Source organism: Pantherophis guttatus, chromosome 3 (genome assembly GCF_059756535.1).
Source record: "Pantherophis guttatus breed Tessera chromosome 3, ASM5975653v1, whole genome shotgun sequence".
In the NCBI taxonomy this organism is placed as follows: Eukaryota; Metazoa; Chordata; class Lepidosauria; order Squamata; family Colubridae; genus Pantherophis; species Pantherophis guttatus.
The window spans coordinates 122,648,423-122,666,093 of NC_142065.1; the positions used below are offsets into that span (position 1 = coordinate 122,648,423).

General features: G+C 40.5%; 1 protein-coding gene across 4 annotated transcripts in view; it reads left to right on the top strand.

The window, feature by feature from the left end:
- Window positions 1–16,335, top strand: part of SLC24A3 (solute carrier family 24 member 3) — a 226,973-nt gene extending 210,638 nt beyond the window's left edge. For 2 of the 4 annotated variants that reach the window (XM_034411747.3, XM_034411746.3), the window contains exons 16-17: window positions 13,729–13,794; window positions 14,242–16,335. In XM_034411747.3, coding sequence (XP_034267638.1) covers window positions 13,729–13,794; window positions 14,242–14,391 — 216 coding nt within the window. In that variant the 3' untranslated portion in view covers window positions 14,392–16,335. Of the gene's footprint in view, window positions 1–13,728; window positions 14,118–14,241 lie in introns of those variants that run through there. The other 2 variants (XM_034411744.3, XM_034411743.3) reach the window with 2 other exon arrangements.
- The last annotated feature ends 1,336 nt before the right edge of the window (window positions 16,336–17,671 follow it).

The window sequence follows — 17,671 nt, forward strand, 5'->3', positions numbered from 1 at the left end:
GCACAGCACATCACACCGCACGCCACAACAAAGAAAAGCCCAGCCGAAATTCTGATGGAGAGAAGGCTTCGCTCACCGCTAGATAGACTCCATCCACAGTACAACCCGAAAGTCAAGCTGATCAACCCACCACCGACGCGAAGCTTCGTTAGCGGAGACTTGGTGTTCGCGCTCAACTTTCAGGTCAGCCGAAATGGATCAAGGGTCGAATCGGAAGAGTGACGGGCCCAAGATCATATGAGGTGGAGCTGGACGATGGCTGGTCATGCAGAAGGCACATCGACCAACTCCGCAAAAGGGTGAGGGAAGTCGAAGGAAACCACCCCAACAAGGTAGGACTGCCACACCCCGACAAGGTAGGCCTACAACACCCCGTTGAGGTAGACCTGCCACCCCCCAGCGAGGTAGACCTGCCATACCCAGATGAGGTAGGCCTACAACACCCCTGCGAGGTAGACCTACCCCACCTCAACAGGGTAGGCCAGCGACCTCACGGCGAAGGGGACTACCGCCAGCAATACAGTGAGAACGCAGTAGACCGGGGCCGACCCAGCGGGACGAGTCACCAGGCCAATGACGACGATGGCCAGCGACCCTCCGGGACATGGCATCACCATTACCAGGACGAGGTAGACCGGGGACAACCCGACCCGGGAAACCAACACCAACCCGACCGGGTTGCCATCGGCCAGCCAGACGAGGGAGACCTACGCCGGTACAACGAGGTAGGCCATCGACCATCCACCCCCCCGAGCCCACACCAACCTGGCAGGGTCGACCACTGCCACCCCAGCAATGTCGACTGGCACCATCACACCGAGGGTACCCAACATCAGCCCTGCAGGGGAGGACTACAACACCCCAGCGGGGGTCCCCAGCCAGGGTGGGACCCTGCCACCATTGACCATGGAAGCCACCAGAAGCAAGCCAGAGACCAAAAGAAAGAGCTGAGGGTCCTACCGAGATTCAGCTGTCCAGTCCGACTCCATGATGAACAACAGGAACTGACCCAACGTCATCCCGGCAGCGACGAGGTAATCCACCAGCCGCGGGGCAGACTGGCCACTCCAGCCGGAGGCGCTAGGCGAGGCCCTGCACACTCAACGGCCGACTTCCGGGGCTGTCCTCCGGGGGGACGAGAGCCAGCAGGAGCCAGACCCGTCGGGAGCAGCACCGGAGAACGAACTGAACCATGCAGGTCAGGTAGGACCGTTGTCCGTCCCGCCTACCTGCACGACTATGTGACTCACGTACGCCATGGGATGATTGACTGAGGACTAAGAGGGGAGGGGTGTTATGTCCTTATAAGGACATCCGCCAGAGGATTGGTCACTTCCACCAGCGGGAAGTTTGAACAACTGTCATTGGCCGGCTGGCTGGCCCGAGCAGAATATAAGGAGGCTCGGGAGCCACTGCCAGCAGTCTGTTTTACTAGTCTAATAAAGTGATGAACGGACCAAGAGCTGAGTCGCGTTTCTTTCCAGCGCCGATCTAACAGTACAGGTAGTCCTTGACTTACTACCACAATTGAGCCCAACATTTCTGTTGCTAATTGAAACAGTTGTTAAGTGAGTTTTGCCCCATTTTACCACCTTGCTTGCCACAGTTATTAAGTGAATCACTGCAGTCATTAAGTTAGTAACATGGTTAATTAAGTGAATCTGGCTTCTACATTGACTTCGCTTGTCAAAGGGCCACCAAAGGTGATCACACATGACCCCAGAACATTGCAACCATCATAAATATGAGTCAATTGCCAAGCATCAATTTTGATCATGTGACCATGGGATGCTGCAATGATCATAAGTATGAAAAATGGTCATAAGTCACTTTTTTCAGTGCCACTGTAATTTCGAATGGTCAGTAAACCATCGTTATAACGTTGAGGACTACCTGTACTTTAAAAAACAAGAGTGAAAATGAACTGAGGCCTGAAGTTGTATCTTGAGATCCTACTTGAGAACTACCTGTCATATTTTTGAAGCAAGTTCCAAATTTGAAGAGTCAAAAGAATTGGAATAGCTAACTTTCAGACACTTCAGCTCATGCCAGAGGAAGAAAAAATGTCAGATCAAAGAAAGGAAGTGCTTCAATGAAAACTGACAGGGAAAACCTTTTATCCATAACAGCCCTTTAACAATGCGGCCAATTACTAAGAGATGGTCAGATAGCGTTGTATGTATTAACTTAAGCAACTTGGCAATTCATTTTATTTTTCTAGGTCATCGTCATTGGTTTCACTCTGAGTATTCCAGATGCTATAATGGGGATCGTATTACCTGATTTCAGGGCAAGCCTTCTTGTAGCAGCATTGTAATACCTATTAATATGAATGTACATTACAGTAGTTTGGCACACAATTTCATTAAGTTCATTTCAACTTTAAATTTGTTTTGTCTTTCTGCTGTATTTGTGTTTTGCTTTCAATGACTCAAAGAACAGAGATATCCTCATAGAAATAAGCAGAATAGAATAGAATAACAGAGTTGGAAGGGACCTTAGAGGTCTTCTAGTCCAACCCCCTGCTTATGCAGGAAACCCCATACCATTTCAGACAAATGGTTGTCCAATCTCTTCTTAAAAACTTCCAGTGTTGGAGCATTCACAACTTCTGGAGGCAAGTTGTTCCAATGATTAATTGTTCTAACTGTCAGCAAATTTCTTCTTAGTTCTAGGTTGGCTTCTCTCCTTGATTAGTTTCCATCCATTGCTTCTTGTCCTGCCCTCCCGTGCTTTGGACAATAGCTTGACTCCCAGGAGAGGGATATAAACAATAGGGATGTAACAACTGTGTATTCTAATCTTTGGCGTTTCATGGAAATTTAACACTCCTTAATGAGGGTAATTTGGTAGCAAACCACTACTGGTGCATACTAAGTTAGGGTAATGGAAACAACAATGGCAAAAACAGGTTGAACAGGAAGCATCAGGCACTTTCTTCTCTACTCTTCCCTCCCCCGCCCCGCCCCCCCAAATTGCATAGAAGGAATAAACAGGTACCCACCCACTTCAGACACATTAGAGTATGCCATAGGAAGAAAAGTTGCCAGATCCGAGAAAGGAGGTACTGCAATGGAAGCTGGCAGGGGGAACTTTTCATATGCAACAATAGATTCAACACTGAGGCCAATTACTGCTTGCAGCCATCTCTTTAATGGATGAATTCAAGCATAATTGTGACAGTTCTCTGTCAAGGATGTTTTAACTGTACTGATCAGGGGTTAGACCCAAGGCCTGAAATGGCTCCTTCCAATTTTATAAATCTACTATTTTATGTATGGCCTGCAATAGGTTGGTTTTGGCTTTAGCAATAAGTCCTCATCTTCCCTGAGCCAAGTACAGCAGCAGAAATAGAAAGCAAAGAATGCTGCTCTTCCTATTTTCTTATTTTTACACTCCATGCAAGGGAACTGGAGTCAGCTTGTCTTGAACAGTATATTGTTAACCAGTGGTGAAATCTGAACTGGTTTACTACCAGTTCGCTGGCTGCGCATGTGTGCCATGTGCCAAATGCGCACTGCGCACGTGTATGTGCAGTGCGCACCATGCATCAAATAGGTGTGCGCGCGCAGTGCATGCCAAAAGGAGGCGTGGGGTAAGTAGAACAGCGTGCGCAGAGGGTGATCAGCTGTGGTGTGCAATCTTTTCTTTTACTTTTAAAAGAATTTTTTTACAACCTATTTGGCCGAATAGATTGTTAAAAAAATGTTTTTAAAAGGTAAAAAAAAAGGCTCTGACGATCGTGAGGCACAGCTGCGCAGAAGCAAAACCTTCTGCGCAGAGGGTACAAAACACATTACTTCCTGGTTAAAACCAGGAAGTAATGACAACCGAGCAGGTGGATGGAACCTCACACCGTGATCGCTACCGGTTCTCCGAACCACTCACCACTATCGCTACCAGATTGGGCGATCCTGTCCGAACCGGGAGCATTTCACCCCTGTTGTAAACTCATCTGTTTATTCAGTGAAATCGAGAAGCGAATTTTTCCCCTTCCCATCCCGTGAGAAATGGAAACTCCACGGAGGAGCCCCGATCTAAAAGACTGCCGCACTAACACACACACACACCACCCCCTTAAGAAGGAAAGGAGGACTGGGGGTGCAGTGATTAGAATGCAGGCAAACACTGCTCACAGCCTGGAATTCAATTCGAATGGGGCTCAAGGTTGACTCAGCCTTCCATCCTTCCAAGTTCATCAAAATGAGGGCTCAGCTTGTTGGGGGCAATATGCAAATGATGCTTATATTGTAAATTGCTCAGAGAGTACTGTAAAGTGTTATGGGGCGGTATATAAGTCTAAATGCTATTGCTATTGAATAACTGTTCACTCATAATGTGGGAGGGGAGAAAGGGGAACCCTTTCCTCTCTGCATGTAACGTTCTCAGTTGATGGCATGAGCTATACTGATAGGCTTCCCTTCCCTATGAAATGTCTCCTTAATCCTGAGAGGTGATTTCTTGGTCAAACTTCAAGAGGACTTACTCTGCAAATCAGCTTCCTAATGGCTGGTGCTTAAATATTGCTTTCTTGACACAGCTAGTGCTTTTTTATGCAACCCTTTGTCTGTTGTGAGAAGAGGAAGCAGAGATATAGTGACAATGAAGTATGCTACAGCCAGAAGGGGGAGTTATTGGAGTACTGGTTCATTTCTGGGTTTTCTTAAGTTATCCTTTTGTGCATTTCCTGGTTCCTCATAGATCCCCCACCCATTGGACTTTTCTCCCAGTGTAGCACTTCTGATGCGTAGAAGTACACCTTGCCAACACCTTAGCCTGGGATAACTAGCTTTTGTTTGCCTGCTATTTTTTGTTTCTTGAGTCATGTGCCAGGAAGCTTTCTTGCCCCAAGAAATCCAATCTTTGTTTCAGGAAACCCAGCTATAATGCCATTGTGGGCAGCTGAGTCGCTAATCCAAGTACATGGAAAAGCTGCAAAGTCTTCAGTTGCAACACTCCCAGTGAATTTTTACCCAGAGAAAATTCCCTAGAGAAATTTGCCTGCTTATATCCAGAATGAAGAAAAGTGATTTCTTGGCCCTTTCATGCAGTGATCCTGTATTGGATCAGGCTGCCCTGTAAGAATATAAAAATATCCTAGATGCATTTTCTTGTTATTGTACCCAGTCTGGCTCTGGGAATTAAGGAGACAAGACCAAAAAAAAAAAAAAAACAATGACAGGTATAGCAATGCTAGATGAAAATCAGAGCCTTAAACCATGTCTTCTCTAGTATATCTATGATATTTCTGTATTTTAAATTAATTTTTACACTTTGTTTTGCCTCTGCATATTCTAGCTCTCATGTGTTTACTGCCTTTGAAGGCAAAGTAAGATACTGATGCAATACTATTGAGCATTACTTTGATGCAGAAACATTTTATTTTAATTGCTCATTAGGCAGAGAACAACTTTACAAACTAAGAAGAAAGTCCTTCTGTTGAACGAACAAGAAATGCATTGTTAACAGGGCATGAACTTTAATCCTCAGTTATTTTGTGGTGACAGATGAATGCTTTTCTTCTTCTCTCTTTCTGTACATCTGTGAGCCCAGCTGAGCATCTAGAATCTGGAAGTCATCCCATCACCTTTAGAAGAAGAATATTTGTCTGCTAGAGATGCCCTGAGCCCTCTGAAACAATGGCTGCTTGCCACTAAAAATATTTGGATGACCTAAAGAAAATAAAAGCAAGCCAACAAATACTAGTTAGAAATATGTCTGGAAAATAATTGTGTTTCTTGGACATTGTCCTGATATTTATATGGCTCCAGGAAAAAAATTAACAGTTGATTCAATATAGGGTTGTTTAACTTTTTACAGGCCTGAAAGTGGATTTTTTCACCTATCTTGATGGATCATAAATATTGATCACGTAGCATGGACTCTTTTTGAAGCAGCATTGCTTCAAAATTTAATATAACTGTTTTTCTAGAAGGAAAATATGAAATGCATTTACATACTCTGAGTAATACTGAAATCTTTCTTTCTAACCATCTTCAGTTCTAAACAGCTGTAGTTTAAATGTGCTGTCCCAGCAGACTTTATTTCTAACTATGTATTATGCTCCCACTGAAGTTCCAGTTAGATCATGTGTATACTGGAATAGAGCCAAGTACAAAAATATACACATCTGTTACTAGTAAGGTGACTAACGGGAATCCATCTCTCTTACTGTTGGGAAATGTCTTGTTTCTGAAAACCTTTAAAGGTCCAGGGACACAAATTTGGCTAAGTTGTGGCTGCTTCAGTACTGCCGTGCTGCTGCTGTGGTCATGTGATTGTTATTTCCAACACTCCCCGACAGCTTCCTATAAGGAAAGCCAATGGGGAAGCCAGCAGAAAGTTGGAAGTCACTTCTGTTTTGCCCGCCTTATGGTCATTCTGTTTCTGTGTTTACATAAATGGAAATACGTCTGAAATGATGACCCAAAGCGTCGCAGGTTGTCTAATACTAAGAGTGCAATCCTATACATTATTATTATAATGTGTAAGATTGCTTTTACATAAATAGGTATAGTGTTCCACTCCTAGAAACTGATGTACTCATAAGAGTCAGGGTATATATGTATGTAGTATATCAGAGGCAGGAAGAGTGAGCTGTGCCCCAGGCACTTTTTTGGTGGGGAAAAACCCTTTTCAAAAATAGTTTTCAGTGTCTAGGAGCCCTGGTGGTGTAGTGGTTAGAATGCAGTATTGCGGTACTGCAGTATTGCAGGCAAACTCTGCCCATAGCCAGAAGTTTGATCCTGACCGGCTCAGTGTTGATTCAGCTTTCCATCCTTTCGAAGTCAGTAAAATGAGGACCCAGATTATTGGGGGCAATATGCTGACATTGTAAAGTGCCCAGAGAGTACTGTAAAGCACTATGGGATAGTATATACCGTGTTTTCCCGAAAATAAGACCCTATCTTATATTTTTTTGAACCCTGAAATAAGTGCTTGGCCTTATGTGCTCAAAAGCCCGATTGAGCTTATTATCAGGGGACGTCTTATTTGGGGGGAAACAGGGTAAGTGTAAGTGCTATTGCTATTGCTATTGCTATAGTAGCATGATTTCTAGCCTTTCTCCTAAGAGAGAGAGTCCTAAGAAAAGACATGCCTGATTTCACAGGGTGCTCTGTGGCACAATATGCCTGCCTTGAATCACCTTTTCCCCTTTGAAACTTAATTGTTGCCTTTAAGTTTATGTTTGTTTGTTCATATTCTGCCTTTATTATTTTTACAAATAACTCAAAGCAGTGAACATATTCAATATACCTTCCTCCTATTTTCCCCAGAACAACAACAACCCTGTGAAGTGAGTTAGGCTGGCCCAATTCACCCAGCTGGCTTTCATGGCAAAGGCAGGACTAGAACTCACAGTCTCCCCCTGGTTTCTAGCCTGATGCCTTAACCACTAGACCAAACTGGCACTCTATATATACCATTAAGCAAAGCTTCAAGATTGCATGTCTCTTATTTCTTCATGAGCTTCTCACACTCTCAAAGCTTGGGCTGAGTTGAGACAATGTGGTGTGCAACTGCTTAGAAAAACAATGCTTTTTGCACAGATAATCCTTGATTTACAGCAGTTCATTTAGTGACCGTTCAAAGTTACAATGGCACTGAAAAAATTGACCTACAATCATTTTGCACAGTTACAACCTTTGAAGCATCCCCATACTCACATGATCAAATTTCAGATGCTTGGCAACTGATTCATTTACGACAGTTGCTGTGTCCCAAGGTCATGTGATCCAGTGGTGGGATTCAATTTTTTTAACAACCGGTTCTGTGGGCGTGCCTTAGTTGGGGGTGTGGCTTGGTGGTCATGTGACGGTGGGTGTGGCTAGCTGGCCATGTGACCGGGTGGGCATGGCTAGCTGGTCATGTGACCGGGTGGCGTGGCTAGCTGGTCATGTGACCGGGTGGGCGTGGCTATCTGCATAGGGACTACCCAGAGGGCTGAAAAAAGTCATTTCTGACTGGTCCTCACACTTTTGACCGGTCTTCGCACTTATGACTGGTCATCATTTATGCCCATTGTAGCATTCTTAACAACCGTGTCACTCATTTCACAACTGCTTCTCTTCACCATGGCGACAAGATAGGGCAAAAACGTAAAATGTGAGGACAGTCGTACGTTTGAGGACTGGTCAAAAGTGCGAGGCACAGTCAAAAATAACTTTTTCAGCCCTCTGAGTAGTCCATATGCATAAAAGGATACAGCAATAGAGAGGGATGAAGGAAGGGAAGGGAAATTAGAGTAGGAGTGAGGAGAAGAGAGGAGGAGAAGGAGAAAGGAAGAGGAAGTAGGGAGGAGAAGAAGAGGGGGGGAAGAGAAAGTAAGAAGGAAAGAAAAGAGAGAGGTGGTAGGTTTGAGGAGAAAGATTGCTGTACAGTAAAAAAGATGAAAGGGAAGAAAGCCAACCCCAAACAAATATAAAGATATTAAGATAAAGAATGAATTGTTAAACTTTAAAGAATAAAAGAGAACAAATATGAATAAATAGCAATAATTAGAAACACACATACAAACATACAATGTATTTTCTTTGAACAGAGTATTTGGCCGGTTCACAAATTTAAACAGTGTTTAGTCATTTCAATTAAATTTACAATTTCCATATTTCCTTTTTGCCATATTTATTCCTCATCTATTTTTTTAAAAAACCAATATCATCCTCATCTCTAATCTTAATCAAATTCAATTTTTCCCTTCTATTCTATATTATTCCCCTTCCCATTGTCATCTATTTTTATATCCATCCTCACATTGGTTAATTATGTAATATTACAGTTGTTTAATACAAATTCAACATTTTAATATAAATGAATTAGTTATATAACTATCTTTTTTGTATATTAATCAATATGAACATGAATATTCCAATTATTTCCATGCAATCCAATTTCTTACAAATCAATTAATTATATTTACCAATAATAATAAACCAAATAATTTCCCCCATATATTCTTCCAAACCACAATTTAACCATTTCTGCTTTCAACACAATATACAATTAATAGTATCTCAATTATTACAATTCCCTAGTTAAATACAGCTTTTTTTTCTTTTGTGTTTTAAAATCTTGAACTCTCCTCTTTTGCCCTAAATTTTCCATTATTTGCAGTTTTGCGCCTACCTTTTTTGGTGAGGAAAAAGAAAAAGAAATCTCTCTCTGCCTCATTTTGTCACGTTGCAGGAAAGACCCTGCTTTACTTTCAGTTTCGCTTTTTCAGCATAGCTAGGGGAAAACAAATCTGCTCGAGCACTCTTTGCAGCAAGCAAAGAGCTTGCAAAACAAGAGCTTGCAAAAGAGCCTGCGCAAAACAGCTGAGAGCAAATCAGCTGAGAGTTGGGAGGCCGATCTAATCAACTTGTGCTAATTAACCACTGCTGAAGCTGAAGGGCTGTTTTTTCTTGCTGTTTGCTTGCAAGGAGGTAAGTGCTGCGAGGCACAGGCCAAAGGGTGGGGGCCACCCTCCTTGCCACTTAGTCCCCCCTGCCATCCCCCTTGCCTCTTACCGCCCCCTAAGGCACTCCACCGCCCCCCAGGGGGCGGTACCGCCCACTTTGGCAACCATTGACTTAACTACTTAACAACCGGTTCTACCGAAGTAGAATCCCACCACTGGGTCTACCCATTTATTTTTGCAGGCGTCGGTCTACTCATTTGTTTTCTTTTAACACTGATCAGCTGTAGGGCGGCAGCTGCGAGGCCAATAAAATTATAAAAAAACACCGAACCATTTGTTAAATTGCTGGCTCGCCCACCCCTCGCCCAGTGGTGCGGAGGGGCGGGGCAAGAGGCGGGGTGAGCCAGCAATTTAACAAACAGTTCGGCCAAACCGCCTAGAACCGGCAGAATCCCACCACTGATGTGATCCCTTTTTGCAACCTTCTGACAAGCAAAGTCAATGGGGAAGCTAGATTCACTTAACAACCAAGTTACTAACTTATCAACTGCAGTAATTCACTTAACAACTGAGGCAAGAAAGGTCAGAAAATGGGGCAAAACTCATTTAACAAATGTCTCACTTAACAACAGAAATGTTGGGCTCAGTTGTCATAAATTGAGGACTACCTGTATATGGTAGGGAATTCTGATGTGAAGATATGTTAGGTTCTTGTGTGCAAATACAGCAAAGTCTTGGATGGGCTGTAAGCTAAATTGAGTGGTATTATATTACCTAACTGAAGGAAGCCATGATAGGAAGTATTTGCTTTGAGTGAAAGTCAAGCTTCCCTTCCAAAATGAACCATGGATAGTTAACAATTCTTTAACCTCCTTTTTCAATGCACAAGAGCCCTTGATCTAATCTTGATTTGTGGTTCTTCATTCAGTCTCTGGCTGATGCTAGATGCTATTTTAATTCTTGGACAGCTTCTTTGGACTTAAATTCTTCAGGTTTTTAGTCTCAGGTGGAACAATTTTATATCTTGTAAAAGAAGTTAAACTAATGTTATTATAAATTAGATATTTTTAATCCCACCTTTATTATTTTTATATATAATTCAGGGCAGCAAACATATCTAATACTCCTTCCTCTTCCTATGAGTTGATCTGAGAGAGAGTGCCTGGTCCAATATCACTGAACTGGTTTTCATGCCTAAGGCAGAACTAAAACTCAGAGCCTCCTGGTTTCTAGGCCAACACTTTAACCACTTCACTGAACTGACTGAATATGCCTCTATTTTAAGTTTAGGGTTCTGTATTAGGATGGGCTTCTTGCACGGGCTTCCCACTCACTAGAACTAATATTTGTTTGCTGATACTGTCACTTTTTAATTGAATATGCAACTAGGCATGTTTACATTCCTCGGGGCATAACAGCATTTGTGCAGTATCCATTTGAAGTAATGAACAAAGTTGTATTGTGTTAGTTGAGTAAAAAAGTAGTTGATCAACAAAGTACAGACCAAATGAGCTACAAGTCTTGGCCAAGTACAGATGTTTTCCCCATCCTCAGGATAAAGGGCATTCCCTACAGGCTCCACTCCTACTCTCCACAGAATGTCTGCCAGTTTCTCAGAGCTGAAGGGAAAAACTGGAATTTAGCGTAGCCCCTCTGCTTTGCAAGGAGAAGGTCCCAGGAGGGGCTCAGTCTTAAATCCTGGAAAATTCCTGGTACTGAACTGGATCAGCCCATGGTTAGACTAGGATGCTTCCCATTTTAAAATATGGGACACTTTCCTTGAAAAAGACGTACTTGTAATCTGTCTGCAAAGTTGATGTTAACAAAGAAAATCCAATATAATCTTCAGATGTTTGTACTATGTATCTGTTATGGAATACGACATTAAGTAATATAAATAACCATCCCAAAATGGACAAATGCCTTGTAGAAGATACACATGCAAATTACATTCACATCCTACAATGTAATTTTGTTCAGTCTGTAGCAATGCTTCTGATGCCAGGTTTGAATTGCGATTTCTTGTGACCTATAGTCAACCACCCTTTTCTTTAGATGTTGCCAGATGATTGTGAAATGCAATCTAACAAGCTTACAGTACATTGATTGACGAATTTTGTTTTATTTTTAAAAGTTATTTTTAAACTTTTTGTCCTGTCTTTGTTGTACTTATACTATATTCTTCCAAAGGGAATGCTAATCTAATGCTAATCTAGTGTGAAATGCTGAAAATTTAGCATAGTTTTTAATTACAGTTTCCAGCAGGAAATCTGGAATGCTTATGTAATGCACGCCAAATTGGCAGTGGAGGAGATGCAGTTTAGCCAAATGCAAGCTGAAGGCAATACTGTACTGTAATCTGTATCTAATGAATCTAAGTTAGCCTGGGAAAAGGCAGCACCAATCTTAATGCAAGCTCAATGAAGAAGCTAGACAAATATCCATTGGAAGCAAAACAAATTAATGCAGAAGTAAAGGATGAATTTGCATAGCCTAGCTAGGAGCAGTTGCACAGAAGGTTATGCAGCCAAAGTCAATGAACTGGTAGATAGATGTAAATAGATGTTCTATATGAGGTTGGCAATGATTACCCTATGTTCATACATGACATCTTATTATGAGAATAGAATAGAATAGAATCTAGTGTGAAATGCTGAAAATTTAGCATAGTTTTTAATTACAGTTTCCAGCAGGAAATCTGGAATGCTTAGGTAATGCACGCCAAATTGGCAGTGGAGGAGTTGCAGTTTAGCCAAATGCCAGCTTCCTCATTGACTTTGCTTGTCGGAAGCTGTCTGGGAAGATCCCAAATGGCATCCATATGACTGCAGGATGCTACAATTGTCATAAGTACGCGTCAGTTACCAAATGCTCAGATTACAATCACGTGATCACAAGGATGCTGTGATGATTCCAAGGGTTAGGACTGGACATAAGTCACTTTTTCAGTGTCATTGTAACTTCAACTGGTCACTAAATAAAGGGTTATTAAGCAAGGTATTGAGTAATGATGGCTAGCTATCTTTTAACTTGTCATTTGCTGCACATGGAAAATTATTCTATAGGAAGGAAAAAACCCTGAAGTTGCAGGTTAGCATCCATTTCTTTAAGCCATTGAGTTGGATAGATTGGACACATTTGGCATGCTGTTAAGCTCTTTGGACTTTCTTTTATCTGCCCTATGTTATATCATGAATCCCATCATGAGATAATGAGAAGTCAAAGGTTCACATGTTTCAAATAAGGTATAAGTTTCTTTTTCTGGTTGGCTTTATAGTTTTCTTCTCAGGCAAATATGAGGAACTGAATGTCCTTTCAGAATGAGGTTGTTTTTCCAGATTTCTCTTTAGGCAAAATACAACAAAGAGAAAATGCAACAGCTCTGTGTAACAACAGCTGTTGCCTTCAGTACTTAAAATCACAGAAGAAAAGACCTGAACTGAAGCAAGAGACATCTTAAAAAATAGAACTCTGTTCTGTATAAGAGCAACTCATGCCTTTAGCAATTAAGCAGTCTTTGAACATGACAAACTGTTTTAGAGAAAATCCCTCAATTTCATTCTTTCTGCAAATACTACTCAAATCCCAGAACACACTGTGCTTTCTGGTACTTCATGTCTAAGCAATTTCAAATATGTCTTTGTAAGTGCTAGGCAGAGCAATACACACATTAGTCACCCATACTTTATTCACACAATGTGAGCTTTGCAAAATAGTTCAGACAGGAAGCACAACCAACTTACTTTACTGAACGATTATAGAATCTTGCAAATCTGAAAGTCCATCTCTCCCCTTTCGTCTTTTCAGCCCAAGAAACTAGGGAGTGTCAAGTGCTTGGTGCCAGGTGCCAGATTAACTGGATAGTGAATCTCTCCAGTTATTCCTACAATGTAGAAGATTTGTGGCAAACCTTTCTAGCTCTATTGAATGGAGGAATTGAGGGAAACACATGTGAAAAAGTGGTTAAATTAGATGGATTTTTCATGAGCCATTAGCCACAATTAGCCATCCATGCCTTATGAATCCCAGACTACCAAACTATGGAGAAAGACCATCACCTTTGTTCTCTAGCATTATGAACTTCTCATTGGCCAGGGCCTTTTGGAAAGAAGTACAGCAATAGATGATTTGGGTTGATCCTGCTGGTAGGGTCCAGCAATACTCCAAATGCAGTATTCAGTTTGAGCCTAAAGATGTGGCATAACAGACTTGCTTAATACTGTATACAGTTCTGACAGACAGTTTCCTTTTACATAGAAATTATAACTGTAGTTCGTTGGAAATAATGTGAATAATAGAATTCTTAACGTATCCTACTAATTTTTCAGATTCGATTGAATAGTCGTGGACTTATCTATTCTGTGGGCTTGTTGCTGGCCTCAGTTTTTGTCACAGTAAGTATATCATTCTTTTTTTTTTTAAAAGGGATTGTAGACATATTGGCCATGAGGGGGGGGAAAAGTCTAAACTCTACAGAGGCAATACCTGTGGCTGATCTTCAAACTGTATCAGTACCAGTTCCTGTGTTTAGATGGAAAACAAAGGAGCATTCAGACCTGCAAATTGGATTTTATCAGATTGTACCAAGAATGAAGCTGAACAGTCTCTTAAGTCAGTGTGGTTGAGAAACATAATATGTGATATAATAAATCTGTTGGATTGTTCTCATAAGCATCTCTTTGTCAAGGAACTTAGGCCAGATGATTGTTTCTCTTGGAAGAGGAAATGCTGCTGATTTATAAGAGGGATTAATGGAGAGAAGATTATTCACATTGGTTCATGGATATGGGAGAGTCAGCTCTAGATTTATATAAAAGTAATGGTTTTCTTTCTATTTCTAGGTGTTTGGAGTTCATTTGAACAAGTGGAAGTTAGATAAGAAGCTGGGGTTTGTGTGCCTTTCCCTCTATGGAATCTTCTTGTGTTTCTCCATCATGACAGAATTTAATGTCTTCACTTTTGTAAATTTGCCTATGTGCAGGGATCATTGATCCTATGGACAGTCTGTTGAGAGGCAACTTCCTTCTGTACCAGTGCAATATGAAAATGGTTGGCATTTCCAAGCAGTATGAGGTCCCCTATGAAGGCTGTGAAGTTCAGTGGGGCCTCTTTTTATCTTGGCTTAGTCTCTTTCTAAGCCATCTTTTCATACATATAAATGCTCACCTGGAAACCACCTATATTGATGTGAAGATTTACAAATTCAGAAAGTCTGATGGGCAAACTAACTTTTACCTGGCTCTGAGCCAGAGAAACTGAACTATTACAGTTTTTTTAAGTTATTTGATGGAAGACTAATTTATGAATTGAGACTATAGCTAAGATACAAAGAAGAGGGTACATTGCATTGACTGCTTTTGGAGAAAAACGAAAGGAATTTATTTTATTCTTCTTTCCTAAGAAAGTTTCCTTGCAGTTTATCTACTTTGCAGAATATTACATCTCATTGGATGATTCCGATGTCATAAACAGCGCTGTGAGAACTGAATTCCAGGTACTTATTAACAAGAATGGACCTGTACTTTTCAGAAGTAGTACACAATGACTTCCTTAGGGAAGTAATGTATCCCAGGAAGAGATTTGGGAGGAATCTTAACTGAACTGTAGAAATGAACCTTGCTGTCATTTTATTCTTAACAGCAGAATGTGATCACTAGGTTGTTTAGAATATTTCCAAGCAATAGTTTTAGGCCTATCGGCCCCGGCAGACTCATGAGATGAAGTCCTGGTTTTTAACTTGATTATTGCCAAGAAAACTACATGGATATATATCCATGAAGTCACCAGGAGCCAAATGTGACTCAAAGGAGATTTAACACTTTTTTTCCCCTTTTAATTTAAAATACAATGCCTGGACTAATCTGTTATGGGTTCTCGATGTTTATTGAGACTATTTCTTTAGCACTTTTAGATTGAAAAGTACTTTATGACCCTCCCTTTCCTCTTTATCCTGGCAACAGTTTGTTAAGGCAAGCACTAATAGTATTCCTGTATCTTAAAAAATAGTGCAGTTGAACAAGTCTGTATCCCCGCACATATCAACTTCAGGACTACATTAAGATTTTAACCAAAATTGTTTTGATACAAAACAAAATTTAGATATTTGGATCATCAGACCATCTATTAATGTATAGAGACTGGAGAAAAGGAAATGGACATAAAGGGACATTATTAGTTGAGAAGGCAATATAAGTACATGGCACATGTTTTAAAATAATTAGTTGAAGACACTGGTTTGTAAAAAGCATATTTTGCACATATATTATTGCTGATGTTATCATTTGCCATTCTGTGAAGGATACACTGGACCTGGGTGGGCATATTATTGTTTTTCCTTTTGTATCCCACTGGGTGGTTTGCTTATGCAAATCCTATTTTAGGAATTTTTGTTGGTGGATTCTTCCTGCTATTTACCACAAAATTGCATAGCACTTATTTTTAATTTTCTTGAACCTTGGACAGAGAGGATTAGATTTTGACAAACTGAGAAAGCTAAGATAAAGTCCCCATTCAATGTTCTGCTGTCTTTAATGTGATTTGCTCTATTCACTCTGGAAATCCTGAAGACACCTCAGCTTCCATGTAGACCTCATCCATCCCCATTACATTTTCAGTGATAAGAGCAGCATTCCTGACTGTCCCAGTGACATTTAGGCCTGGACTGTCCTGCTTTGTTTTGTTTGGTATATATGTATATGCTTTGTTTTACTCTGCTTTAAAAGAAGGATCTTCAGTTAGACAAATGTGCAAGGAAGATTTTATCTACATAACCCACAAAGGTCATTCTTAACGGAAAAACAGCAAGCTGATGCCTGGGTGTAAACACACCTTTCGATCTACCCAACAATTTATACTTTAGTGCTTCCTTATTTCAAATGGATTCCTTTTTGGGATCAATAGTATGAAATAAAATGTTGTGATTTGCAGTTTCCCTTTATCATAGCACCTTGCTTTTTCTTATGACTTCCATAGTTGAATTTCCCCTTGATCTAGTTAGTGTTATCCACATACGTGGCTAATTTGTGGCCAGCCAGATAGAATTAATTTATTAATTAAATTAATAATTCTATTAATTCTATCTAGAATTTATTAATAGTATTAATAGTATTAATAAAACTTAGTTTAACCAATAAAATGTTTGCTCTTTCTGTACCTCTCCCTCACACACATACATGAACATAATTTGCCAATTGCTCCCTTGTGCTCATTTTTAGTGTTTTCAAGTCTATGTCAGACAAATGCAATAAACTTGTCAGAAGTCATATTCTTACACTAATTTAATGTTCTAATGTATTCTGAGGGACTATAGCGGCATTCTAGATTTTCTATTTCTTTGTTAATTAGCTACTGAGCATCTAGGATGGCAAGAGCCATTTTGATGCATTGTTGAATGCATAGGACTAGAGGTCTATGGGTGGGTGATGGGTTCTGGTCATTTCTTAGGCACAAAAGCCAGCCGGTGACCTAGGGCCATTCATTTTGTCTCAGCCCTAGGAAGAGGGTAATGAGAAATCACTTTAAAAATGTCAAGGGAAAAAAACTTCGAAAAGATGTTTTTATACACTGTAGACAAATCATGACTTTTAATCTAGGGCAATCAATTATTTCACATAGGGATCTAACAGGATTTTAAGCTTTAAATTCAAAATAAACTCTTACAAAGGAATGAAATGCAGAAATAAATAAATAGTGGCAATGACTGTCTTTTCAGAGATTTTTGTCCACTGTTACAGATTTTTTTCATTAAAGATTGCTTAATATGCTGTTATGAAATCTTATAATATATTACTCTTACCATCCACCATGCCTTCTTCATTCTGTTTTTAATTAAATAATTATGGGCCTTCAGTATATTTCCTTTGATCAAACCATTTTAGCATCCAGAAACTTTTTTAAAAACATTCATTATCATCACTTCCTCTTTATTGTATAATAGATTGTATATAGAAATCCATTTCACATCATCCATATGATGAGGATGGGTTGATCCCATTGTCAATGCAACACAATTTATTGGTGAGACATACTGCTTCGGTCTTGATCAGCTCTAAATGATTCCCCTGGAATTTTCTATAACTCCCCACTCCCTCAAAACACAGAAAAACTATTTTTGAAACAAAATGGAACAGAATAAATTGAGAGCCTGGAATGTCACATACATAACAATACTTTGGAGGTAAAAATAGTTTGTGGTCTTGCACAGTGTGGCTACTAAAAATCTGGGCAGAGCACAGAGACATGTGCATGTTGCTGACATAAAATTCTTCATTT